Consider the following 25,342-nt stretch of genomic DNA (forward strand, 5'->3'; position numbering starts at 1 on the left):
GGTTACTTTAGGCAACAACCACAGTAAACCTCAGCTTCTTTGTATGCAAATGAAGATAACAGTAGTACCTATCTCACAACACTGTTGTGAAGACTGGATGACGAATGCATGCAAAATGTATAGAGCAGTACATAGCACATAGTACACGCTCAATTAAGGCTATTTTCTTTATTGTTATTATTCTTAATATTAACAAACGCTTGCCGGCAACGGTTGACAAAAAATTACAATGTGAGAGTTACTGGGAGTGAAAGGGAGGGAGGAAAGCAAGCCGACCACAGAGCCAATGGAGTCCAAACAAGGTTAGTGGCGCGGCAGGACGTTTGTACGTCTGAGTTCCTAGTGCCATGTGACTCTGTGAGGGCCCCAAGCACATGGTTCCATCCGGGCGGCGCAGCTTCCCTAACTCTCCGTCAGCTATTCTCAGCAGCCTGTAGGGGGAGCCAAAAAGCTAGGACGGGGGCTGATGCTGGCGTGGGGGGAGCGGGTAGGGGGTGGAGGCTGCTGGAAATATTCCTAAGGGCAAACACCGACACCCCACCACTACTATCTCAGCCCACTGCCTTGCCCCCTCCAGGACGCTCTCCAAACTCAGTCCTCCTCAGCAGCTAAGCTGGGAGCTGTCCTTCAGCACCAAGGGCCGCCTTGTCCCCGGGCAGGACAGTGAGGGCGACGGTGGAGTTAGGGACACTGGACTGGTCCGATCCGCAGCCGGCTCGAGCGTCTTCCAGTCACGGGGACGGCGGAGGCGACCCAGGGAGGCAGCAAGCAGCTACGAGATGCCTTCTGCCCCCTGCCTCCAAGAATCACCCTCAGAAGTCCCCTAGCCCTCGGGGGAGTGAGGGACGGCCTTGGGGAGGAAGGCGGGCGCCCGGGTTAGTGGGGGAGGGGAAGCGCCGGGGCCTGGGACTCAGCGTGTGGCGTGTGCACGCGGGCAGCGGGCGGATGAACGGAGGCGCTGAAGTGAATGGAGTTGGGGGTGGACTGGAAACATCCCCAAACAGCACCGGCTGAGGCCGGCGGGGGCTGGGGCGGGGTGGGGTGGGGGGAGTCCTGAGGCGCAGGCGCAGTCGGGGCACCAGTCCCGCTCCCTCCTCCTCTCAGTGCCTCTTTCTCCGCCCTGCTCCCCCCTAAACACACTTGCACACGGGCTCTCAAGGTGTTCTCCGCACAGCGGAAGATGGCGACAGACTGAGGGGGCATGGCCAGCGGGAGCCACGGGGCCGTGCCGCTCGGCTGCCGCCACAGCGGTGCGAACGAGAGGCGGAAGCGAGAGGCGCACTAAGTAAAACCCGGTGTCCGCGTCCGGCGCCTGTGGCGCTGCCGGGAGCCAGGTGGCCCGCCCGAGCCGGAACTCCAGGAGCAGCCGGTGCGGAGCCAGAGCGGAGCCGGCCCGGGACTGGCCCCGGCGAACACCCGGAGCGCGAACGAAGCCCGAAGGGCCCGGCAGCGGACCGGTCGGCTGGCCTAGGAAGGCGCGAGCGAGGCAGGGAGCGGCGCGGAGCGGGCAGCGGGCGGACGGGCGGGAGCGGAGCGGCGCGGGGCGAGGGGAGCGGAGCGGAGCGGAGCGCGGCGGGGCCCGCACGGCGGCGCTGAGGGGCGCAGAGCTGCGCCGAGCCGAGACGGCCGGTTTGGAGTGCGAGCCGGGCGGCCGCCGGCGCTGAGTGAAGTGGCGCGGAGCCGAGGGCAGCTGAGGGGCCCGACACTATGAGGAGTGCGGCGCCGCCGCCGCAGCCGCCACCGCCCCAGTGCCCCGCACCGCCCCCAACCGGGACGCCGGGCAGCGCCTAGCGGGCCGGGCGGCGGCGCCCGGGCTGAGAGCGACGGAGCGCGGGAGCGGCGCGGAGACGGCACCAGAGCGCCCCGCGACTCCGGCCTGAGCGGGGCACCGGGCCGGCCGGCCTGCCTCACCATGCAGCCCCCGAGGTAGAGCCTGGACGGCGCCGAGGAGCGCAGAGCGGCGCGCAGCCAGCCCGCCCGAGACGGCCGTCCGGCCTCGTGCCTGCCTACTCCCTCCAGCCCGGACCCCCCTGAAATATGTTCAGGGGCGCTTGGATGTGGCCCGGGAAAGACGCCGCCGCGCTGACAATCTGCTGCTGCTGCTGCTGCTGGGCTCCCAGGCCGAGCGACAAACCTTGCGCCGACTCCGAGCGGGCGCAGCGATGGCGACTGTCCCTGGCGTCCCTGCTCTTCTTCACCGTGCTGCTCGCTGACCATCTGTGGCTGTGCGCGGGGGCCCGGGCCCGGCCCCGGGCCAGGGAGCTGAGCAGCGCCATGCGGCCGCCCTGGGGGACCGGCCGGGAGCGGCCGCCGGTGCCTCCTCGCGCGGTGCTGCCGCTGCCGCTGCCGCTGCCGCTGCCGCCGCCGCAGCCCGGCGAGCCCAGCGCGCCCCCGGGCACCTGCGGCCCCAGATACAGCAACCTGACCAAAGCCGCCCCCGCCGCCGGCTCTCGGCCGGTCTGCGGCGGCGTCCCAGAGCCCACGGGGCTGGACGCAGCTTGCACCAAATTGCAATCTTTGCAGAGACTTTTCGAACCCACCACCCCGGCTCCCCCTCTGCGGCCCCCTGACTCCCCTTCCCGTGGCCCGGCCGAGTTCCCCTCCGCCAAAAAAAACTTGCTCAAAGGCCACTTTCGGAACTTCACTCTCTCCTTTTGCGATACCTACACGGTCTGGGACTTGCTGCTGGGCATGGACCGCCCCGACAGCCTGGACTGTAGCCTGGACACCCTGCTGGGGGACCTGCTAGCCGTGGTGGCCAGCCCGGGCTCCGGGGCCTGGGAGGCGTGTAGCAACTGTATCGAGGCATACCAGCGGCTGGACCGACACGCTCAGGAAAAATATGACGAGTTCGACCTCGTGCTGCATAAATACTTACAGGCGGAAGAGTACTCAATCCGGTCCTGCACGAAAGGCTGTAAGGTAAGGACTGGCTTCCGCAGCCACAACAGCCGCCCTGGGCAGCGGCAGCGGCAGCGGCAGCGGCAGCGGCAGCGGCAGCAGTGGGATGGGAAGAAAAAAGGAAGTCTCCCTTTCTACCCACCCCACCACTCCCACCGTGCCCAGTGAAGCACTAACCAGTGCCACCCTGGGACCCTCCCTAGTCAAGGGGCCTCAGGGATTCAGGTCAGGTAACCACCTGGCCAACTTCTATTAATTCCGGGTTTGGGCACCTTAGGCCTGGGGCTTCCTGGAGACCTGCCCCCTCATGAGTGGGGAGGGGCCACGGGGCCCTGGGCTGACAAGGAGGTGGCAAGAGGGATTGTGCTCCCCCCAGCCTCCATCCTCAGCCAGCCATGCCCCCCTCCTTTCCGAAGCTGGAATTGAACGTCCTGGGACTGGCTGGTACAGGGGGAAGGCCAAAGACGGGAGGAAGAATATTTGGCAACCAAACCCCCACCCTTTGGCTTCTGCCAGTGGCTGAGAGGAGGAGCACTCCTGGTGGTGGGACACACCAAACTCTTGACCTTACGTGACCTGAGGTGGCTGGCCAGAGCCGAGGCAGGTCAACCCCAGGGGGGTGCCTGTCTTCTCCCAAGGAAGTCACCTGCAGGCTCTACTCCCCTGACAAAGGAAGGAGCTGGGAACAGGGAACAGCGACTGGTGGGAAGGCCACTGAAGGTTGGTGCATTCTCATACAAAACTCCTAGTGCCTTCCCAGCACCCCAGGGTGACAGTGGAGGGAAAACTGGCTTTCTAGCTGCTGGGGATAGGTATCCAGAGGAGAGGCGAGGCAGCTGCAGAACAGGCCCGTCCAGGGAAGAGCCGAGTGTTAAACTTCTTGATCCTCGGCGGGGTTGCTCTGGACAGTTAGGTGGGTGAGGGCTGCAAACATTTGGGACTTGATGCTACTGCCCTGCTCACCCGGCCTGGCCAGGTGACCTGCCTTTGGGAGGAAAGAACAGCAAGGTCAAAGGGTCAAATGACAAGGAGACTGGGAGGGGTGGTGACCTCACACATCCTCGAGCTGGGGCCAAGAGCTGGAGAATGAGATAGTTGCTTTCTAGCCTAGCTCGTCTCCCTCCAAGACTTTGGGGAGGGGCAGAAAGTGCCCTTTTCCATCTAGCATGGCCCTTGTGGACTTCTGCAGGGCTTCCATGCTTTTGGCGGGTTCCCTAGGGATTGGGGGCAGAGGGTTGGGCAGGAAAGGGGTAGTTCCTCGCTCCTGACTTCACTTTCTCCTTCTCCTTTTTCCTGCTCTCGTAACCTAGCAGTCTCCCTCCCGCCTCCCTCAGCCTCAGCTGACTCACTGCCTCACTCACACTACCAAATGAGATATTCCACTTCTTAAAGGTGTACAAGCAGATAGACACACACACTGCCATACACCATCACCACCACCCTGGGCAAAGTCACATAGACATGCAGAGAGGTCATCACACCCACAAACAGTGTCACAGAAGCAGATGCCGTGTCACACACACGCACATCTCCCCATGGTGTCAGAGACACGCAGGCAGAAGTACTGTCACATGAAGAAGGACACATTTTGTCTTAATAGAGACACATACCCTTGATGTCAGCCACGGACACATACACTCAGTGGGAGCAGAGAGACAGGGTCCACAAGCAGATGGAATCGAGGATGTCTGTTTTTTGTGGCCCTCCCTTCAACCCCATGGCCCTGTTTTTTGTTTGTTTGTTTGTTTGTTTGTTTTGTTTTTTTCCTCAATCACCAGTATGGATGAGAGGCACACCACAACTTCCCCACGGGGTTTTCTCCATGTTGTAGTCGATTCCGATTTCTGTCTGGACCTGAACTAAATACAAATCTCTCATGTTGACTGTTTTACCAAGCAGTGTGACGTAGAAGAAATATATCTGATCTCTCTGATTCAGGAGGCCTTATCACCTCTACCTCTTGTAAGTGGTATGACCTTGGGCAAGTCACTTCACTTTTGTAAGCTTTCATTTCCTCATTTGTAAAACAGGGATCGTCATCCTTGCTCTGCCCACATCCTGGGTCTTTTGTGGGGAGAAGGTGCAGATGTATTTTGTAATAAGAATATAACATCTGACATTAATGTAATGCTTAGGGTTTTTCCGCCCCTCTCGTGTATGTTATGAGATCAAGGAGGCTGGTGATACTAACACCATTACTCCCGTTTTACAGATGAGGAAATTTAGGTGCAAGGGGATCAAACGGTTTGCCCTAAGGTCACTCAGATAATGAGCAGGAGTGCCAGGACTCCAGCCCACCTGTTTTGGTGCTAAGCTGGTGCTTTTGCCATGGCCTCACATCAAGTTCCTGATGGCCCTCCCTCCTCTCCTTTGTCTTCTTGTCTGTCTCTCTCCAGCAAACCCGCGAACTCCTCCTGCTCTCTTGCTGCCTGCTGTGCCGGCAGAAGGGCAGTGCCAGCTCCACAGCTCTCTTCCTGCCTTTCCCACCCCTTGTCCAATGCTCTCTCCCTCAACTGAGGCCAGACCCACCTAGCTCTCGAATCCAGCTGTATGATGGGTACTAAGGGAAAAGACAACCTTGCTACCCTTCTTGGACTGTAGGCTCCTCTCTCCTCAGCCCCTCACCCCACCTCCCTGGCAGGCCTTAGTTGCCATTCCCCAACCCTGTTCCTGGGCTCCAAGCCCTCCTGTCCAGTCCCCACTCCAAATGGGATCCCTGGGAGATGATGCCCCACCCTCAGAGCTTCTCCAGAGTGGAGAGCCCACAGCCCCAGGCCAGGATGAAGACGCTTTCTCTACTTCTGGAAACCAAGCTGGGAACCTCTGTTCCAGAGCCAGGTGACCCCCTGTCCCCAGGGCCCTGTCCTGAGTGCATCAGTTAGCTCTTCCCTGGGTGGCCCCCAAAACCCTGTTCTCTGCCTTTGCAATATCTGCCCCTGTTTCAGGCCACACAGGGCCCCACGAATCATACCTGTCCTCGCTGCTGCCAGTGACACCTCCCAATTTAGTACCAGCTGCAACATTTCCTTAATGTGTGACTGACTTCCTCTCACACAGCAGGGCAATGTTAACTTAAGCAGGCCGATGCCCTTCCCCGCCCTGGCCTCTCCCAGCTCCTAGGGTCATGCCTCATCTCTCTCTTATCTCCCTGTGCATCCCCCCAAGCCCTGTTTCCTCCAACCCCCACCCCACTCTCTTGGACCTAGCTAGGGTTACTGGACAACCACCTCACTCCCCCATGCCTCTCCAACCTCCCAGTTCTGCCACGCTTCTGCCTTTCTGATCGCCTCTTCCCCCACCTCTCTCTTTCCTCCTCTCTCTTCAGAACATTCAGACTAGGGGGAGTGATGGAGATGGGGGCGAAATCCTGACTTCTCTCAAAGCTATTGATCTGAGAGGGAATAGAGGCCCAAGGGAGGGACAGTTCTGAGCTCTCTCACCAGCCATAGGGTTGCATTAGTAAAGATGAGTACCGGGGAAAGATGTGATCGTTCTGCTCTACTCCAGACTGACCCAAGCACACCTGGCAGACAGTGTGTTTGATTTTGGGTCTCACACTGACTGGGCTGAGGAGGAGGCAGGAACCCATGTTCTTCTGGAGAGAGTAGAAGGAGGTGTCTCACTTGGAGAAGAGGCGACTCAGGCAGACATGCTGTCTGACGTCACACCTCAGAAGAGTTGACATGGTATACATGAAGAAGCATGACCTGCGTAGCCCCAAAGGGCTTTTGTAGTTAGAAAGTCCTAGGTTAAAACGTAGTTCTTTTATTTATTACCTGTGAAACCTTGAGCTAAGGACGTCAACTCTCTGAGCCTCACTTTTCTCACCTGTAAAATGGGGCTAATTCATTGTAACAGTCCTGCGAGGTCATTATTAATGAGAAGAGTCTTTACAGTACCTAGACCTGCCATAGCAGAGTTGCTCAGTTTCTTCCTTTCAAAAAAGGAACAGACTGCCTTAGGAGGAAGTGAGTTCCTCCTCCCAGGAAGTATCTGGCCCGGTACAGGTGGACCCCTGGGGAAAATGCCATGGAGGCAACTCTAACACCAGATTTTGAGCAGAGTTGGACCGGGTGACCTTTGAGGTCTATTTCTGCCTGGATTTTAGGCCTGTGAGCAAAGCTTGCTCCTTGAACAGCAGCACTGGATGGGGAGGGCTGGGGAAGGAGGTTGGTCCTAACACCCACACAAAGAGAGGGGGTGGGGGGCTGCCAGAGCCAGCGCCTTGCCTTCTGCCCGTACCCGCTGGGGCCCTGCTCTTCCTCCACTCCGGCTGGCAGCTGTTTCTGCCTCACTGCCTTCCTCTCTCCTCCCACCTGCCACAGCTTTCCTGCCAAGCAGGACTCCTTGCTAACACTGGGTATGAGGGGTGCTGAGAGCAGGGAGCTCAGGGCACTGGGTAAAGGGCAGGAGCCCCAAGTTGGCCAGTGGTCTCTGTTACCATCACACAGGCTTGCAGTCAGGGAGCAGTGCCCCACAGGCAGCCTCCCTGACCCAGGGCTCTTAGAGCCAGAGAGGTGCCCTGGTCCCTGTTTGGGGGTAGAGGAAGGGGCAGGCTGTCAATAAACAGCCTCTTGGGAGCCATGGCAAACCCTGCCCTGGGAGAGGGGCCTCCAGATCCACAGAAGCTCATCTCGTCACCAAGGAATGTGAGCATGGGGTTCTGGGAAGGAGCAGGAACCAGGAATCCTGGAGCAGGGACAGAGAGGAGGCAATGTTTATAGCTAGGACAAGGACACAGTGAATTAAGACTGGGAGTGGGAAAGTGGCCTTATGCTGCTCACACCTTTCCAGACCCTTCACGCCCACTCTGACCTGCCCCAACTCCAACCCCCATATTCTTCCCACATGTTAGCTCACACCCAACATGCCTATCCACTTTCCAATGACCCTACAACCTTCCCAATCTTCTACTTATCACCCTAGGCTTTTCCCAAGTCACACCCACGCCTTACTTCCTCTACCTATAGTCCTCCAACCCCTGCCCCTCCTGACAGTGACCTCTACCCCCTTTTACCCCAACTCTGGACCTCACTCCCCACCTCCTTCCTGTCAACAGTCAGCCCCTCACATTCCACCTTACTCCCCCTATTCCCATCTCCCACCTGACACCCCGCCCAAACCTTTACTCCAAGATCCCATACCCTCTTCTGGCCCGCATGCCCCTTGGGTGTTGCATCACTCACACTCCACTCACACTTTACCTCCCTTTTCCCCATCCCTTGTCTTGCTCCCTTTCATCTTCTGGTCCTGTCTTCTGCCCTCTTTCCTCCTGCCTCCCCCTCTCCCTGTCTACTCTCTTTCTCCCACTTCCCTTCTCTCCTTACCATTCAGGGTAGACATGTACATGTGTGCATGCACACACAGACACACATCCCCCAGTCTTCTTCATGGCTACTTCCCATCCTTCCCGCAGGCTGGTGCCTGACTACTACAGTCACCATAGCAACGGGAACCTCCAGGAAGGATACACTGGTATCTCCTGAAGGTGGGGGTTGGGGGAGTTAGGTGGAGAAAGGGAGCTAACAGCCTCCCACCCATTACCATGGTCTGGCAGGAAAAGTCTTCTGAACATGGTGAAGGTGGAAGTGAAGAGAGGGAAGACAGTGGGTGGGACCAAGATCAAAGGAGGGTCAAGAATCTCCCAACACATCGTAAGCATGAGAGGGTGCTTCGAAGCCATGCAGGTGCATGCTGGTCCCCTCTGGATATGTCAGTACCCTAAGGAAAGGGTATACCCACTTTTTTACATGTGGGGAGGGACATCGGCTAACACCTCAGACTCAGGGGTGGGAGTGTGTCCTAGAAAAACTTCTCCTTCGGGGCAGTTCTTCTGTGCCCCCACCCTCTGAGGCTGTTTACCTGCTGTGTGCCCGTGCAGACTGGGCATCAAACCTGCCCTTCCCAGCTCATTTCTCAACCACATGTGGATTCCAGCTGCTAGTGTTAGCTGAAAGCCAGGGGTGGCCCCTGCTTCTGGGGGTCTGGACAAATCTGGACCACTACAAGCACCATTCTCCAATGCTGCCCTGGTAGGTCTCTGGGGAATGGGTATGTTTGCATTTTGCGTGATTACAAGCACACAGACCAGAGTGTGTGCAAGAGGCCAGGGATGCTGGACCAGCCTTTTCTCCCTGGGCATAAAAGTGGGTTCAGTAAAGCCTGAATTTTTGATACTGTGAGCCAGATAGGTGCTTAGAGGGGAGAGCAAGGGCACCAGGCGAGCTGCAGCTGGCTCTGGAGAGGGAAGGAGTTACTACGGAGTGACAGGGACTGCCAGGGCCAAAGCTCCTGCTGGAACGCATTCTGGGGAAAGTAGCTGGAACCTGAGCCACAAGTCTATGGGCCAGAAGATGAGGCCAACTGGCTGCAAAGATGAAAGAGCTAAGAAAGGGGAAGGAAAGAAGAAAATTGTGAGCCTTTGAGTGCCTAGGAGATGCCAGGGGCTTTATATATGTTCATGAACTCATTTAATCCTGGCAGTCATCCTAGCAGGCAGGCACTATCATCATTCCCATTTTACACACGAGACAACTGAGGCTCTGAGGTGAAGTGACCTTCCCAGGCCACGTAGCAAAAGGACTGGCATACAAACCTAGGTCTGTCTGTTCTTTCTCCAGTGCACAGATGCATGAAGAAAATGCTAATAATCTCCTCCAGCTGTCAGAGGTAGTGCCCAGCTGGCTACTGAGAGGCTGGGCTGAGAAGCTGGACGGACTGAAAGGGAGGCCCAACAGAGCCTACTGGCAGCTTAGAGGTCCTCTGGAGTGGCCCAGATCCAAAATGAGGACCCACCAACATCCTCTTTGTTCAATATCCCAGTCTCTTGTCCTTGAATCCAGTGACAATCACTGTTACCTTCCTGGAATAGCAACAAGAGAATGGGCACAAGGAAGGAACTGTAAAGGAGACAGGAGGACCTGGGCTCCTCTCGCCTGGAGGGAAGGTATCTCTGTTATATTCTCAGCCGCAATCTGCTGGAGGGATCAAGCAGAGCAAGAGGGGAGAAGGTGCAGAATATTAACCTAAGTTAGTCCCTAAGCAGGTCTAATGCAGGCCTGAGACCCTGGCCTCCACATCCACTGCACCTCAACATGTGCAATTTCTCCATATCCTTGCCCATGCTGGTAGAGCTGGAAGGGAAAACGACTGCAGTAAGACTGTCGCCCCAGAGTCCGCTGAGGCCTGGCATGGGCTTTGGATGCCCAGTTCTCATGCAAGGGTTTTGGTGAGCCCCTAACCTTGAATACCTAGGCTTTTTTTGGGGATTGAAGGAAGTGCCAACCCACCAAATTCTGCCAGAAGAGGGGCATTTGGTGGCGGTGGGTGTTACCAATGTTCCCTGTCTTACTTGGTTTTAAGAAGATAGCATGGCTACCTGGCTGATCTGTGAAAGGTGAGCTTGTCTGTTTAGTGTTGAACTCATTAAAACTTCCAACCGAGTTAATCTCTTAGAATTATTATAGTCTCAGAATCTTACAATAATATCTTTTTTTTTTTTTCCAGTTAACCAAAAAGGTCTTGGAGAAATTTTGGAAAGTAGAATTATAAAAGGAAAAAAGTCCCAGAGCACTTAGTCTTTTTTTTTCCTGTGGTAAAATATACATAACATAAAAATGACCATTTCAACCATTTTTAAGTGTACAATTCAGTGGAATTAAGCACATTTGCAGTATTGTACAATCATCACCACTATCTGTTTCTGAAACGTTTCCATCCTCCCAAACAGAAACTCTGTGCCCATTAAACAGTAACTCCCAGCTGGGCACAGTAGCTCATGCCTGTAATCCCAGCACTTTTGGAGGTCGAGCTGAGCAGATCACCTGAGGTCAGGAGTTCGAGACCAGCCTGGCCAACATGGCAAAACCCCAGCTCTACTAAAAATACAAAACAGCCAGGCATGGTGGTGCACACCTGTAATCCCAGCTACTCAGGAGGCTGAGACAGGAGAGTCACTTGAACTCTGGAGGTGGAGGTTGCCATGAGCTGAGATTGCGTCGCTGCACTCCAGCCTGGGTGACGAAGTGAGACACTGTCTCAAAAAATAAAAAAAAATTAAAAAAAAATAACTCCCCATTCTTCCCCCCTTCCAACCCCTGGTAAGTGTTATTCTACTTTCTGTCTCTAGGAATTTGAGTAGGTACTTCATATAAGTGGAGTCATACACTATTTGTCCTTTTGTGTCCAGCTTACTTCATTTAGCATAATGTGTTCAAGGTTCATCCGTGTTGCAGTATGCACCAGTACTTCATTCCTTTTTATGGCTAATAGTCCATTGTATATCTATGACATATTTTGTTTATCCATTCATTTGTTGGTGGGCGTTTGGGTTATTTCCACTTTTTGGCTATTGTAAATAATGCTGCTATAAACATTGAACATTGGTGTACAGGTATCCTTTGCATCCCTGCTTTCATTTCTTTTGGGTTTATATTAATGCCTAGGAGTAGAATTGCCAGATCATATGGCAATTCTATGTTTAACTTTTTGAGGAACTGCCATCCTGTTTTCCACAATGGCTGTACCATTTTACATTATATTACATTTTATGTTATACATTCTGCACCATTTTATATACATAACAGCAATACACAAGAGTTCCAGTTTCTGCACATCCTTGTCAACACTTGTTATTTTTGAAGTGTTTTCGATAATAGCCATCTTGATACGTGTTACTGTATTTTTACATAGTTGAAATCATAGTGTTTTTTACCCTGCTCTTTTAAACTTGTTACACTATCTTTTTATATAATTAAATATTCATAAACATAATTCTTGATGAGTGTACAACATTCCATCATGTGAATGTAATGTATTTAACTAGTCCCCATTGACATCTATGTTACTTCCAACATTTTACTATTATAAATAATACTGTGATGATATTCTTTGTTCATAAATCTGTTTCAGAACTACGATTCTTTTTTACTAATAAATGCTATCTCAGTCATTTTTTCTTATTTCTCTACTTTGCTGAATTTTTAAAAATCACAAAATAGTGCATGCTCTTTGTACCAAATCTAACAGTACAGTGGTTTATAAAGAAAGCATTAATGATCCTCCTATTAGCTCCCCTCCCAATCCCACTGCCTGAGGTCCCTGATGTTAACAATATGGAGTGTGTTCTCCTACCCCTCTGTCCAGGCTTACATAAACGTCTACACACAAAATGACTTTTTCTTTCCTTTTGCATACAAATGGGAGCATAGACATTAATTCTGCAAGATGAAGTTTCAGAGCTAGACTTACAGAATCAAAGAGTATTAACCTTTTTGAGGCTCTTGACATACATTACCAACTTTCTTTCAAATTACTGGGTTATTCTAGTTTATACCCTCACCAAAAGTGTGAGACTAATGCAGCACACTTTTCCAGTATTGGCTATCACATCTTTAAAGCTTTACTAATTTGGTAGTTGAAAAATGGTACAGCATTGGCTTTTCATTTGCATTCCTTAGGTCAGATGTTTGTTTTTCTTGTTTATAGGCCATTTGTCTTGCCTGCTTTGTGAATTGTCTTTTTCATGTTTTCTGGTTCCCTTACTGATTTGTATGTGCTTTTTTGTATGTATTAATGATATTAACCTTTTTCTAATCACATTTGTGGCAGATTTTTTTCATTTGTTATTTGCACCATAGAGCTGAGAGGAGGCAATGGAAAGGAAGAGAACCATCCCACAAACTTTGTGTCCTTTATCTTACTTAATTCTTGCATCTGCCTTATGAAGTACATATATATTATTCCCATTTTACAGAGGAGAAGACAGGCTCAGAGAGGTTAAATGGCTAGCTTAAGGTCATCCAGCTAGTAAGAGTTGGAGCTGGGATTTGAACCCACGTCAAATCCAGGGATTTGAATGGCAGCAGACAATGGCACCACCCAGTCTTTGCTGGTGTAATTATACTATCGGTAAAGCTTTGTGTGGTAAAGCTTCGTGCTAGTTCCTTAACAGGCATCATTTACAGAAAAGTAAGGGTACGTAATTTTATTATCTCCATTTTACAGATGAGGAAAGTGTGGATCAGGGAAGTCCAGTAACTTGCCTGAGGTTTTATAAGCAGTATGAGCAGACCTAGGGTTTGGGTTTGGATGGCATGACTGAGTTTAAAGATGTTTGACCCTGTCTTCCCACTGTATTTGCTTACTCCCTAGGCATCAACTTCTTGGATCCAACTTGAGGCCCAGGAAGGAAAAATACCTTTCTCACAGTCACCAGAAAGTTAGTGGCTGAGTCCCTGTCTCCCTACAGGAGGTGACTTGTCCAAATTCACACAGTTGGTGGCAGAGCCAGAATCTGAAGCCAGCTCTAACTGCCTGTCTAACTGGAGCAGGGGCTTCTCAATGAAGAGAATTTGTGGAATATGCTGGGGAGAAGGAGTTGGGGAGAAAGTGGAGTGCATAGATACCCCGAGACTTTTCTGAAGGAATGGACCCTGGCATTGGAGTCTTCCAGGGTGAGGCTACTCTAGAAGCCCCCAGATGGTAGGACCTGGGACAGGAGAACTCACATTCTGAGGCAAGAAAATCTTTCTTCTGAAGACAGCTGCCTTCCCTTCACCAATTGTTAAGATTAAAACAGGAAAAGTGAGCCTTCGGCTCTGGGTAGGAAGCTGATGGGTGCAGAAGAAGCAAAGCAGTGTTTGCCTCTTTTTAACACCTCCATCTCCCAGGGTGTGTGCGTGTGTACGTGTATGTGTGCATATGTGTGTGTGTGTGTGTGTGTGTGTTGAGGAAAGAGAGAAAGGAATACTTTGATTGTGGAATGGAAATGATCATTCGTGGCACCTAATATCCAAATGCTATTCCACCCACATCTACTTACAAAGAAAACTTTACTCATATGGAGAATGGACTACACAGACTGATTTTTACAGAGTCGCCCCTCCCATCCAGACCTACAAATCTCTCCCTAATTTGATGTGAAATTATGTCAAAACAAGATTTGTTTGAGTCCACAGGCTTCAGCGGTTGTAATGAATTGAAGGGGACCATCCCAAGGGCAATATGAGTATAAAAGTTTGGACACCGAAGTCCAGATTAACCTGACTTCAACTTCCAGTTCAAAATCTGTCTTCTCTGTAGAATAGCTGTTGAGAACTTGAACATATTCTTTAATCTCTATTGGAATCTCACTTTCCTCACCTTTGGAACTAAAAAATAGGGTTATTATGAGGCTTAAATGCCATGAAGCATGCTAATCTCTTAAGAGCACAGTGCCTGTGAGATGGAAAGTGCTCAAGACAGGCTAGCCACATTGTTATTATTATTATTGACAGTGGACCTTGGACAAATTATTTAAACTCTTTGGTCCTCCCTGTCCTCATCTGTCAAGATGTGTCTCTACCTCAAGGGATGGTTGTGAGGTTTCAGTGAGTTAAGAAATGTCAGGGTCAGGTGATTAGAACAGAGCCTGGCATATAGTAAGCACTTAATAAATGGTAGCTATTATTATTCTCTCCTTAATTAGGTGTGTTTAATCCAAATGACTGCTTAATATCTAATTGAGATTGGCAACACTGGGGCGGGCTACTTAGGAGTAGGGAAAGGTAATTTGTGAGCAGGAGGTGAAGTATCTGGGGTGGGAGATGACGAGCCAGAGGATTCTAGTGAGGGAAAGCACAAGGATATGCTTAGATGGGGGAGTAAAGAGGCAGAGAGGGAGATGGAAAGACTCCAAAGCCCTTGATTTACCTCATCACTAAAGACCAAGCACAGCTCACAGTCATCTTTGATCACATCTCTGTTCTCTCCAGCCTCTCATCTTTCTGGCAAGGCACAGCATTTGGAGGAGGAGGTAAAGATCTGTCTTTAGTGATCCCTGGAGAAGGCTGGAGATTGCTGCCTGGGCCTGGGCCCGGGCCCAGGTATAGCTGTATGTGGCAAACAAGTGTGCCTGGGAAGGGGAAGTGTGTGCAGCTCAAGGGAACCTATGGCTGTCACTGTCACACTGGCACCATTCCCATGGTAATCTGCACAACCATTGTGCACAGAAGCTCCCAAAGATCCCCTCCTCTCATCTTAGTCCTCTGTGTGGCTGTGGGACCCCTCATTAGCTCCGTTGTCCTGATAAATTTACCGTGGTCCAGACAGTGATGATGGAGTAGATGATCCAGGGCAGGGCAGTGCAGGGCCTGGAGCTCTGCAGCAGGTTCAGTGTGGGCTGAGTCTGGCGAGGTTGGTCAGATCAGGTCTTGGAGATTTTGTTTTTTGTTTTTGAGGTTTGTGGCTGCAAAGCAGTTTGTTTTTATTTAAAATTCAGTTTATCAAAGTACTGTATCTTCATAATTTTAAATGGCATGTACAAGCTATATACATATACACACATATATATGTGTACACACACACACACCTCAAGCCTCACTCTTCAGAGTCAAACACTTGAGACACTCTTGACTGTTTCTTCTGATATTTACCTCAATATTTCTAAATGGTATGCTAATATTGCTATTTCTTGTTTTTTCTGTTTTAAATATTTGTGTATACACACACATATAGATAGATATTCACACATACACATATCTACACCTGTGTGTATATATCTCATTTATATGTATCCTTGTAGCTTATAAAGCTTTTAAATTCTATATATAAAATGTCTGTTAAATGACATATATAGATCTCAATGTTTATCATTAAAACAGTAGCCCTCTACTCCACCCCGAGCCTAAATCTTAAGAATTAAATACTTCCAACTCTCTTAGCTGTTTTCTTCTGATATTTACCTCCACATTTCTAAATGCCATGTCAATATTCTATTTCCCAATTTTTCTCTTTTAAATATCTGTTGACTTTTAAAATGTGATTAGAGGAAGATTTAGTTCTTTTACTCCCAGCAGCACTTAACATACACACATGCTTCCCCTCCCCTCATACATTCAGTATTGGCAAATCAAAATTTCTGGTTTTAACAATATTCCAGTTTATATTACTAGAATTACAAATATTGTTCACAGATGAGTTATGTAGAATACTGTGATTATGTTTCCTTCCTTGGTCATCTTGTTTGCATGGAGTTAATAATTGCCTCTTGTTTTTCGTTTGCTTAGTTTTCTCATTTTTTGCTGATACATTCCCAGTTTCTTTATCAGAACTATAAAATCTCACACAAACACTTTCATAACCCATTATTTTCACTTTTTTTCTTGGAGCTCTCCACCTTGCTCTAGTTGCTAGAGGTTTGGTTTTCAAGTACTTGTCAAGTACCTCCATGTGTATACCTCCTCCACTTATATACCCACCTCCATGTGAGGCCCTGAGGACAGGGGACAGATGAGTAAGATACAGTCTGTCCTTGGTGAATCTACAGTCTCATGAGTGTATAATTTATAGAAATGTCTTACCAGAAGGCTCTGTGTTAAGACTGATCTAGGCTGTCCCTTTGGTCCCACACTCAGGCAGCCCTCCTCTTCTTTGTTTCCCATGAGTTACCAGAATGTGATACAGTCCCCCAAAGAGCAAATGTGACCCTAGACGGCATTAACAAAAAGTTTCTAGGACAGGAGGGCTGATACCTCTACTTCACGTTGTGTTGATAAATCCTATCCGGGGATTGTGTGTAGTTGCAAAGGACATGGAAATACAGGGACTCATCTGAATGTGAACAACCAGGCTAAGAGAGGACTGGAAACCACATCTTTTGAAATAGTTGAAAAAAATATTGGGGATGTTTGGCTTCTTGAAAGAGTAGTCTACACATAGCTATCTTCGATTTTATTTCCTCACATTTCCTTTTCAATTTTCTACAGGCTGGTTTCTGCCCCCACTGCTCCACTGAAACTGCTCTCACCATAATGAGACTGCCTCTTAATTCCCCAAACCACTGTGTTCCCATCTAAATCCTTATCTGCTGGCCACTCCCTATTCTTTGAAATTCTCTCCTCCCTTAATTGGCAGAATGCCTCTCTTCTGTTTCTCCTCCGGTCTCTTGAGCCACTCCTCCATCTTCATCTGATTCTTTTCCTCCATCTGCCCCTTAAATGTTAGTTTTTCTAGGGATCTGTTGATCCCTTTCTCTATCTACTCTCCCTAGGCAACGCCATCCACTTTCTAGGCTTCCACAATTGCTTACGCAGCCAGGGTGATCTAGGTTATGCTCTGGTAACAAACAACCGCCAAATATCTGAGGTTTAGCACAACAAATGGTTACTTCTTTCTCATGATACATGTCTGAAACAGGTCATCAGGGAACATCGGCTCATGATAGTCACCAAAGACCCAGCATGGTAGAGAATCCAACATAACACTGCTTCCACAGTCAGCATCAGAGGGAGGAGAATGTGGCACATCATACATTTGCTCTTAAAACTTCTCCCCAGAAGTGACTCATGTCACCTCAACTCACACTTCATTGACCAAAGCAAGTCATATGGCCATGCCTAACTTCAGAGGATGTGGGAAAGTGTAGTCCTACTATGTTCCTGATGACTAAGTCCCTAGCCCCTGATAACTTCCAAGCCTTTATGCAGACCCTCCTTCTGAGCTGACTACTGTGTCCAGCTGCCTCCTCAGCATTTCCACCTGGCTGACTCACATATACCTCAAAGTCAACATGACCCCAAACTGAATTTATCGTCTTCACCCCCAACTCTGTGCCTCCTGTTTTCCCTGCCTTAATAAATGAAACTATTCATCCAGCTACCCAAGCCAGAAGCTTGGTCGTCATCCTGGATCTCTCCCTCTCTCTCATTCCCCACATCCTCAAGTAATCCTGGTGATTCTACCTCTTTAACATCTCTTCCCACATCCACCCCCTCCTCCCTATTTCTCAATTCTGCCGCTGTTGCCTTAGTCGGGGTCCTCATAACCTCTCACTCAGACTGTTGGAATTGTCTCGTAACTGGTCTCCATGCCTCCAGTCTTGATGCCTATACTCCATCATCCACACTTTCAGACAGAAGTCTGAAAAGTTAGTCATGTGAGGGGCAAGCGATCTTTAAGTAGGCAATTATTTGAAACCTATTAAAGGCTCTCCATTGCCTGTAGGATGAAGCCCAGCTCCTTGTCAGCTTCCAGAGCATATCATAACCATGGCCATGGCCTTCCTCTGCAACCTCATCTCCCATTGTGTCCCACTTTGCGCCCTCTAACTATGCTGAACTACCTACAGTCTCTAAACTCAACACTTCCAGGCCTTTATGCCTGCTCATTTCTTTGCTTGAAGTGTACTTACTCTTTCCATATTCCACCTAGTTACCTTCTACTCATTTTTTTTTTCAATTCCTAACTCAACCCTCTCCCACATGGAGATGTTTTCCTGTCCTTCAGCCCTCAAAACACAGTTGATCACTCCACCCTTAATGCTACTACTGTACCAAGGAGATACAATGCTTCTTGACTTACAGTGGGGTTACACCCTGGGAAACCCATTGTAAGTTGAGAATATCGTAAGTTGAAAATGCATTTAATACACTCAACCTACCAAACATCATAGCTTAGCCTAGCCTACCTCAGATGTGCTCAGAGCACTTACACTAGCCTACAATTAGGCAAAATAATCCAACACAAAGTGTATTTTATAATAAAGTGTTGAATGTATCATGTAATTTATTGAATACTGTACTGAAAGTGAAAAACAGAATGGTTGTATGGGTACTTGAAGTATCATTTCCACTGAATATATATTGCTTTCTCACTATGGTTAAAATTGAAAAAGTGTAAGTTTCCCCATCATAAGTTGGGAACTGTCTGTGCTACCTATCACAGTGACTTCAAATGATTGATTCATATAATTGTCTCCCCTGCTCCTTGAAGACAGGAATCTTGTCTTACTCATCTCTATTATCTGTAGTTCCCAGTACAGTGCCAGGCACTCAGAAGATGTTCATGAAATGTTCGCATGGACAAATAATGAGAAAACCAGACTCGGAGAAGTCTAAAAATACCTGCAGGGTTGGCACGGGGGACAGGAAGGTAGCTGTTCCATATGGCACCAGAAGAGTTAGTAAGAGCCGCGAGTGAAGCCACAAGGAGGAATTAGTTCAAAAGAAGGAAGAACTTCTGTAACTGCTAGAGTTATCTGAAGATATGGGCTGCCCTAGGACAGCATGACCCCCTGTGACAAGGCTTACAATCAGAAACTGGATAAGCACTTGGCAGTGATGTTGGAGTGGAAATTCCAACAGCAGATAGGGCAGTGTTGTGATGGTTCTCATGGTCCCTTCTATTCTGGAACAGTCATGAACCTGACTCCTCTACTCACCTGATTGACATGGATTATCTAGGCCCCTTCAGAGCTGCTCCTACATTAGGGACACTGTTTCTCCACTGGACCAACCGTGTCCAGGCTGGGCCCATCCAGCCGCTGGCCTTTGAGCAGATGGCCCAAGAGGCTTGATGGTGGGAGAGCTTTCTGGAAATGTGCTGGCTCTAGGTTCTCACCCTCTTCTCCAGCCATCTCCCCTGCCTTTCCTTCAGGCCAGGCCACTTTGACTCATGATTGCTTAGTCTGAGAAGCAGGACAGCTGTTGCTTATTTTTTAGAGCCACTTAAGTAGAGCCCTATCATCCACCTGGATTTGCCCTTTAATGCCTCTAATCCCAGTTTGATTCTACCAATCCCAACGAACTACTTTCCCCAGAGTTACGTCTATGATCTCCTTCCTCTGGTTGAGGAGACTGACTCTGACCTAACCCTGTTCTGATCCAATACTTTGAAAGCCCCGAGTCAGGACTTAGGAGCACTTGGCTCTTTTCAGACCCTGCCCGAGGGGGTCCCTCACACACTTCTCTGTGTGCTCATGGATGCGGTACAAAGAGGCATCGGGTTAGCAATCAGGTTGCCTCCCTTCGAATCATGGCTTATAGTTGATTGCTTCCATGCCTCTGACTTGGCTAAGTCGACCCTCTTCTTTGGGCCTCAGTTTCCCTATGGGTAAAATCTGGGAGCGGAGTTTACTGTGGTGTCTGTGCACAGTGGATATCATCCCCATATGTAGCTCACATTGCTGCTTTGCCTCCACAGGCTGTGCGGCTGCAGCTCCAGCTGCTGGTCAAGGGCCCCAGGGGTACATTAGGAAGACAAGCAGCCCTGGAGAGAAGGCCTATAGGGAGGATTTGGATGGGGAAACAGGCCCCAGGGAGGGAAGCAAGTTAGAATCCAAGAAGGAAACTGCTTAACTTCCTGGTTGGCAAGAACTAAAGCTCTCCTCCCCGGAGGGCTTTTCAGCCCCAGAACCAAGGAGCTTGGGATGGCCTCCACTTTCTAAACTTTCTGGTCCTGAGTCCTGGCTTTGGGATGTAAAAGTCTTCTTTCTAGAGGAGAGTAGGGATGAGGATGCCACGGCCAGGGCTGCAAGCCTCAGAGCCGGAGGGTAAGGCTCTCTGGATCCTCCTTAGACTGGCAACTGCAGAGCCCAGGACGGGTGGTGACCCCTCTCATCTTGGCCCTCCCATTTCAGGAGTGCTCTGCAGCCCAGCTGGGAGGAGGGATGGGACAGCCTTCGCAGCTTCCTTTTTGGGTTAATTGGTGTTCCCTCTAGTTATTCCCTGTTTCCTTCCCCTCCCAGTTCCCATAGCAACTGGGCTGTAGCAGCCAGAACTTGATTGAGCCCAGCAGTGGCCCAACTGAGGTGGGGAAAGGAGGGCACCGCCAGGTCAATGCTTCCCACCCCCCCCACCCCCCACCACTGCCATCTCAAGGGTTCAGGATGGTTAAGCTCAGAGGACGGGACATAATTGGAAAGCCTTTTATGCCAGGGCTAGAGTTTGAAGAGCCTAACACGCCAGAGCAGGTCTGGTTCTCCTCAGCTCTCCTCCCCTCCCCACGCCCTGTGTCCTGCCTCTCAAATTTTGGATTCACTGTTGCTGGTAGGATTGTTCAGTAGGAAGAACCCTGGAGTGGAGGTGGGAAGCCAGGTTTCCAGTTCCTCCCAAACCGATGGTTCTCAACTGTGGCTGCATACTAAAATTGCCTGAGGTATTTTGAAAAACTACAGATGTGTAGGCTCCACCCACAAGGATTCTGACTTAGTTGGTCTGGGTGTGATGTGAGCCAGACAGGAGTATTTGTGTGTGTGTGTGGTTTTTTAGACAGGGTCTCACTCTGTTGCCCAGGTTGGAGTGCAATGGTGTCATCTCGGCTCACTGCAATCTCCGCCTCCCGGGCAAAGGTGACCCTCCCACGTCAGCATCCTAAGTAGGTGGGATCCAAGGTGTGCACCACCACACCCAGCTATGTTTTTTTGCAGAGATAGGGTTTCACCATGTTGTCCAGGCTGGTCTAGAACTTCTGGACTCAAGCGATCCGCCAGCTTCAGCCTCCCAAATTGCTGGTATTACCAGCATAAGCCACCACACCCAGCCCAAGACAGGAGTATTTTTTTGGCAACTCTCTGAGTGATTGTGATATGCAGCCAGAGTTGAGATCCTGGAGAACAAAAGAGCTCCGTGGTTCACCCAAAACTGACTGTTGTCTTGTTCTGAAACATTTCTTTCCCTGCATCCCTTGCCTCCAGCAAGCCCCACAACTCTCCTAAGCCGTGCCCTCCTGGCTTTCCTCCATCCTTGTAGACAAGTGCCCAGGAAGCTGTGACTGCCCAAACAACCTCCCCCTGTCAACCCCTGGCTCAGTCCTAACACTAATGAGACAGGGCAAGCTACCTAGGTCCATCTAAGAAACAGAGCTGCAGAGTCTAAGGCAGGCTTGTTGCCCAAGCTGTAACAAACACTGAGAGCCAGATCTTTCACCTGAGAAGGACCCCAGCCTACCTCTGAGGCATGAGGGATAGCGATGGCCTCCGCTGGCCAGCTGTGGGGCTGAGGAATTGGATTACCTCTGAGCCCCGTGTCACTCTTCTTCCTCCATTCCCCTCATTAGCTCCTTGCCTGTTCCTGCTTCGCCACCCACAGGCCTGGTGTCCTCCCCAAGCAATCTGCTCACCCACTTGTTGTCATGGTGACTCTGGCTGGGGGTGTGGGGACTGAGTGGGGAGGTCGTCTAATTAAGGAGAAAGGCCACACTCCCAATGTCAGGCCACCCCTCCCCCTTCCCCAACCTACCCTTGGCTGGCTCCCTCCCTTCCTCCCTCCAGGAGCAGATGAGGGGAGCGCCCAGCCACCATAGCCTGTTACTGGGCTAATTGCAGTTGCCTGGGAGGAGGGCAGGAACTCCACTGGGGCCTTCTCACCTAGGAGCTGGAGCATTGAACTAGAAGAGCCCAGAAAGAATTCCACAGGGACCTCTGAGTTGCACTGATGGATGCAGGGTTGGGAGGGGGCCGATTGCACACATTTTGGGGTGAGGGTCAGGCAGGCTCTGGGTCCAGGCTACAGATATTGGGGCAGAGCCTGTGGACAGAGACTCATCTTGGCACTCAGGGGCTCAAAAGATGGAGGGAAGTCTCTAAGGTACTGGGACCCTTGGTTCTTGTAATTTCATGTTCTTTCCTGCCTTACTTCTGTTTCTTTCTCCTCCCCTTCTTGCACTCTCTTATCCCTCTTTCTTACCTTTGCTTTCTTACGCTCCCATCTTCCTTAGCCACTCTTATTCCATCTTATTCACCCCCTGCTTGTTCTTACCCGTCTTTCTTACTCCCTCTTTCTTACCGCTTCCTCTTAACAGCCCCGCTTACCCCTATCTCACCCTCTCTTTCAACTTATTTCACCCTCACCTCACTCTTAACTCTTCACCTCCCTTACACCCTCCACCTCTAATTCCCTGGCTGTTTCTCCCAACCCTGTTGTTTCCTACCCCCACTATTCCTACCATTCCTTACCCTCTCTTTCCCATACACCTCATGTCTTCCACCCCTTACCCCATCTGCCACTCTCTCAATCCCCTCAGGCCCCTCTCTTCCTGCCCTCTTTTAACCCTCCAGCTCTCTTACCCTGCCTCCTATTTCCACCTGTTTTTCTACCGCCCTTTCACTCCTTTCCCATTCCTTTTCATATACTCTTTTAGCCCAATAATTTCATATTTAGGAATTTATATAAATAAAATTTAACACAAGTGTGTGAGAGATGTGTGTATAAAGATAATCACTGGAGCGTTGTTCATAATAGTGAAAACGTGGAAATAAATGTCCATGAACAAGAGATCCCCAGTGCCCTTTTCATTCCATTCATATAAAACCATTCTCTGTTCTCTTAACACACCATGAATTTGTTTGCCGACATATCTTTGCTTAAGCTATTGTCTCAGCCTGGAATGCTTGTTTATGTCATCTCTACCCACCCCATCTAAAATCCTGATTTGAGTCCAAGCTCAACTGTTTTCCCATCACTGAAATCTTCCCCTGCTTCTCTACTTGCTTCCCTCCATTGGTCCGTGGTTTGAACTCTCTTGTGGTATAGATCATATGCCATAGATTCAAGTTAGATGTGTCTACCCATGAAACTGGAATTTTCATGAGCATAGGGACATGTCCTCATTTAGTTGTCCTGTTCATTCATTCAACAGATTTTTGAAAGTGTATATTGTGCCGAGTACACAATGGTTAATAAAGCAAACCCATGTCTGCTTACGTGCAACTCACATTTTAGTGGAGCTGACAGGAACCAAACAAGAGTGCAGAGAAAGTAATACTTGTGGTGAAGAAGCAAGGAAAAGAGAATAATGAGGGTAGCATCCTTTGGTGAGAGGGGTAAGGGAGACCCTCTCTGAGGAGAGGACATTTAAACTGAAAAATGAAAATGACCCAGACATGTCAAGAGTAGGGGGAAGAGCATTCCAGGCCAAAAGAACAGCATGTGCCAAGGCCCTGAGGTGGGAACAAGTAGGGCATGTTCAAGGAAAAGAAAGAAAATGAAGTTGGAGAGAAAGACAGGAGCAAAGTTATACAAGGGCTAGAAATCTGTGGTCAGAAGTTTAATTCTAAATGCATTGAAGGGTTTGGAGCAAAGGAGTAACACGAGTCAATTGCGTTTTGAGACCCCTGTTCCTCCTGTGTAGACAGTGGATTGGAAAGAGCAAGGGTGCAGGTGGAGAGGCCAGATGGGAGACTGTCATCCAGGTGAGGGATGATGATGATCTGCCCAAAGGCGTGGATGTGGAGCTACAGTTGGCATGCCTTGCTGATGGACTAGATGTGGGGAAACAGAAAGAGAAATGAAGGCTGACATCTAGGTTTCATGGCACTCACTGAAACGGTCAAGACTTGAGGAGGACAGTGGATTTGGGATTAAAAAAATAAGATCTACATTTTAAAATTTATAACATGTTAAATTTGAGATGACTGTGAAATACCAAAGTCCCAAGCAATGCTTTGCTCTTTGGGGGATTGGTTAGCAACACAACCTACCCTATCACCCACTAGTACCCCCCTGCTTTGGAAAAGGCCAGTGTGGGATTGCATTGCCAAAGTCCATGTTCACAGCAGTTATTTGTAGTTTAGTGAAAATGTTTAAAGTAAGTATAAGAAACTGACAGTGCTTCTGAAACCATGTTGCTCAGGATATGATAGAAGAGCCTCCTGCAGCACAGTGACCCGGACCTGGCTCAGAAATGCAGATTCTGAGCCCACCTTCATCCTCTTGAAGCTGAAACAGAGGGAGACGTCTGCATATTTAACAAATGCTTCAGGGGGTTCTGAGGCACACTGAAGTCTGAGAACCATTGCTGTGAGGAACAACAATGAACCTAGAAAGCGCCCCTAAAGATACAGGACTGGATGTGGGTGGCGAGACAGAAACAGGCCAGGTGCATGAGAGCCATCTGGGCATCTGTTAAAATGCACATGCTGACTTGGCAGATCGGGGGTGGAGTCTGAGATCCTGCATCTCTCACAAGCTCCTAGGTGATGGTGATGGTGATGCTGCTGGTCCAGGTCCACACTTTGAGGAGCAAGGACCTAGATCAGTGGTTCACAACTGGAGACAATGCCCCCACCCCAGGGGAACATTTGACAATGGCTGGAGACATTTTTTTTTTCTTTTTTGGTTTTCACAATAGGTGAGGGGAGAGAATGCTACTACTGTGTAATGGGTAGAGGACAGAGATGCTGTGCAATATCCTGCAGTGTACAGGACAGCCACCACAACAAATAATTATCTGACCCATAATGTCAGTAGTATCACTGTTAAGAAACCCTGGGCTTGATGATAACCAAAGAGTATGGAGCAGGGAACCTTTGTTAGCTAGGACCCAGTGCCTGGTAGGGGTGGACTAGATGAGGGACAGGAAGCATACCCGCGAAGTGAAACTGCAAAGCAGAGGTTCCAAATGAAACATAGCAGTGTGTGTGATGTCTGCTCCATGCCAGAGCAGAAGCCAATAGGGCAGAGCATGGATCAAGTAGAGCTCAAAGGCACATGTGGTGCCTGGTAAGGCAGGTTCCTGGTTTTTTGTTTGTTTGTTTTTTGTTTTTTGTTTTCATTAAAAATAACCCCTCACATTTGCGTTACACTTTACAGTTTACAAAACATTTTCATATGTGCCATATTATTTCATCCATACAACACTCTAATGAGGTAGAGCAAGGATTATTCTTTCTTGAATTTAGAAACTC

At 49.7% G+C, this 25,342-nt stretch overlaps 1 protein-coding gene across 1 annotated transcript in view; it reads left to right on the top strand.

The window, feature by feature from the left end:
* Positions 1–1,078: 1,078 nt before the first annotated feature.
* Positions 1,079–25,342, top strand: part of NALF2 (NALCN channel auxiliary factor 2) — a 28,205-nt gene continuing 3,941 nt past the window's right edge. The window contains exon 1 of the mRNA XM_015127614.3: positions 1,079–2,922. Coding sequence (XP_014983100.2) covers positions 2,038–2,922 — 885 coding nt within the window. The 5' untranslated portion in view covers positions 1,079–2,037. The remainder of the gene's footprint in view (positions 2,923–25,342) is intronic.

The sequence above is a fragment of the Macaca mulatta genome, chromosome X (assembly GCF_049350105.2).
Source record: "Macaca mulatta isolate MMU2019108-1 chromosome X, T2T-MMU8v2.0, whole genome shotgun sequence".
Lineage (NCBI taxonomy): Eukaryota > Metazoa > Chordata > Mammalia > Primates > Cercopithecidae > Macaca > Macaca mulatta.